Source organism: Coregonus lavaretus (genome assembly GCF_964263955.1).
Source record: "Coregonus lavaretus genome assembly, contig: HAP1_SCAFFOLD_1650, whole genome shotgun sequence".
In the NCBI taxonomy this organism is placed as follows: domain Eukaryota; kingdom Metazoa; phylum Chordata; class Actinopteri; order Salmoniformes; family Salmonidae; genus Coregonus; species Coregonus lavaretus.
In genome coordinates, this window is record NW_028164404.1 from 2,263 (window position 1) to 4,796 (window position 2,534).

The 2,534-nt window shown below is 42.8% G+C and overlaps 1 protein-coding gene across 1 annotated transcript; it reads right to left on the minus strand.

The window, feature by feature from the left end:
• Positions 1-392: 392 nt before the first annotated feature.
• On the minus strand, positions 393-1,874 carry LOC311117064 (stonustoxin subunit beta-like; the record flags this gene model as incomplete). The annotated part of the gene is made up of 2 exons (XM_084192055.1): positions 393-1,578; positions 1,815-1,874. Coding segments are annotated over 2 exons (572 nt in total), but the record flags the coding sequence as incomplete, so codon positions are not given.
• Between the last annotated feature and the right edge of the window lie 660 nt (positions 1,875-2,534).

The following is a 2,534-nucleotide window of genomic DNA, read 5'->3' on the forward strand; positions in this document are numbered from 1 at the left end:
ACCATCAATCTCCAATGATATTAAAGTACAATTCTGAACATTACTTATATACTGAGTGGCAAGTCAAGATAGCTGATGTTTTTATTGTTTGGTTAATAGCACCACCTGCTGGACAGGATTAATGTTGCTTGACTGAGCAGTATGGGAGAATAAAAGATGCCAAACTTAGGGCCGGTTTCCCGGACATCTCCATTAAACATGCTTTTTAGTCTAGGACTAGGCTTAATCTGTGTCCGGGAAACCGGCCCATATAGTTCAATTAGCAAGTAAGTAACACTACCTGTTCCATGATACTGAGGAAAATGACATTGAGACAGAGAACCAATTGAGAAAACATTTCAATGGTTCTGAATGACAACCAACATACATTAACAGCATACATCATGATGAATGTGAATATATAAGATTAAAACATTGCACTTACAAATAATATGAATGCATTGAATTGTAATTCATAACATCTTCTGAAGATCAAATCAATCAAATCATTGTACATAAAAACAAAGCAGAATGAATCATCACATCTGGGGACCATCACCACCAGCATGACTAGTATCTATGTGGACCCTACTACAGTTTAACCAGCTCAGCTATAGACTACACCAGCATGACTAGTATCTATGTGGACCCTACTACAGTTTAACCAGCTCAGCTATAGACTACACCAGCATGACTAGTATCTATGTGGACCCTACTACAGTTTAACCAGCTCAGCTATAGACTACACCAGCATGACTAGTATCTATGTGGAACCTACTACAGTTTAACCAACTCAGCTATAGACTACACCAGCATGACTAGTATCTATGTGGACCCTACTACAGTTTAACCAGCTCAGCTATAGACTACACCAGCATGACTAGTATCTATGTGGACCCTACTACAGTTTAACCAACTCAGCTATAGACTACACCAGCATGACTAGTATCTATGTGGACCCTACTACAGTTTAACCAGCTCAGCTATAGACTACACCAGCATGACTAGTATCTATGTGGACCCTACTACAGTTTAACCAGCTCAGCTATAGACTACACCAGCATGACTAGTATCTATGTGGACCCTACTATAGTTTAACCAGCTCAGCAGTACCATAGAGCCAAAACCCAGGATAGAGGGGCTGAGTGAATGTGGTCTGGACTCTGTGGAGGAGGGTCATTGTGTCAGAGACACTGTAGAAGGACAGAGTACCTGCCTTGTGATCCAGGTACACTCCTACTCTGGAGGGCTGAGGGCCTGATACTTTAGTCTCAACATTATTGTGTCTAAACAAATAACCACCTCTATAGTACTCTAAACTCCAGGACTTGTCATTCTCTCCAAATGCACCATCTGTCCCTGTTCTGCTGATGTCTTTATATGAGACTGCTGTATCAACACGCCGCCCACTCCACTCCACCTCCCAGTAACAGCGTCCAGACAGACCCTCTCTACACAGAACCATACTGTAGTTGGTGAATCTGTCTGGATGATCAGGATATGGTTGTTCTTGGTCTGTATAGGTCACCTTTCTGTTCCCTTCAGACAGAGAGAGGAGTGTGCCTGCTGTGTTTGGGTCCAGTGTGAGCTGACAGGAATCTGGGAGAAGAGCAGAGCAGAGACCAATGAGGGGAGTTAGAACAATAAGTGAAGTCAGATACTGTATCTACCCTGTCTTTGATTAGAGCACAGCAGAGATCAAATCAGAGAAATATGAGGAGTCAGATAGATACCCAGTCTTTGATTAGATCTACTATTGCTATATATTTCTAGAGGGATTGTTAGGAGTGTCAGTAAAAAGAGACTGTTAGTTACTTCAGAATAAAGAGACTCACATTGTAAGAACTGTTCTCTGGTCTTGGGCTCTGGAGGCAGTACAACATCCACTATATTCACTACAGACACACAAACACATTCACAGAGAGAGGGAATGTTATCATCATACCATATTCCACATGTATATGACTAGTAGGGAACTTTCAATGGTCTAAAGTTGATGTTCTTATTATTTTCAACACACCTGTAGTGGAGATCTTGGTCCATTCTCCTTTAAGGACGTCTTCTAGTTTCTCTCTCAGTTCAGACACAGTCTTACTCACATCTCCAAAGTACTGAAGAGGACGGACAACGATGCTGGGTAAGTCTGAAGATACACTGGTACCGGAGAGAGACTGATAACTCTGGGGGGAGAGAGAGAGAGAGAGAGAGAACAGAACCAAATGATTGAGAGTTTCACATTGAGTTTTAGTTTCATATCACATGTATCAAGGCAGTTGAGTTACCTGGAGGAAATGGATGTGATCCTCTGTGTGTGAGAGCTGCTCCAGCTCAGTGCTTCTCTTCCTCAGCTCAGCTATCTCCTGCTCCAGTTGCTCCAGGAGTCCTTCAGCTTGACTCACTTGAGCCTTCTCTTGGGCTCTGATCAGCTCCTTCACCTCAGAGCGCCTTCTCTCAATGGAGCGGATCAGCTCAGTAAAGATCTTATCACTGTCCTTCACTGCTGCCTGTGCAGAGCGCTGTTAAGAGAGAGAGAGAGAGAGAGACTTGTCTTACTT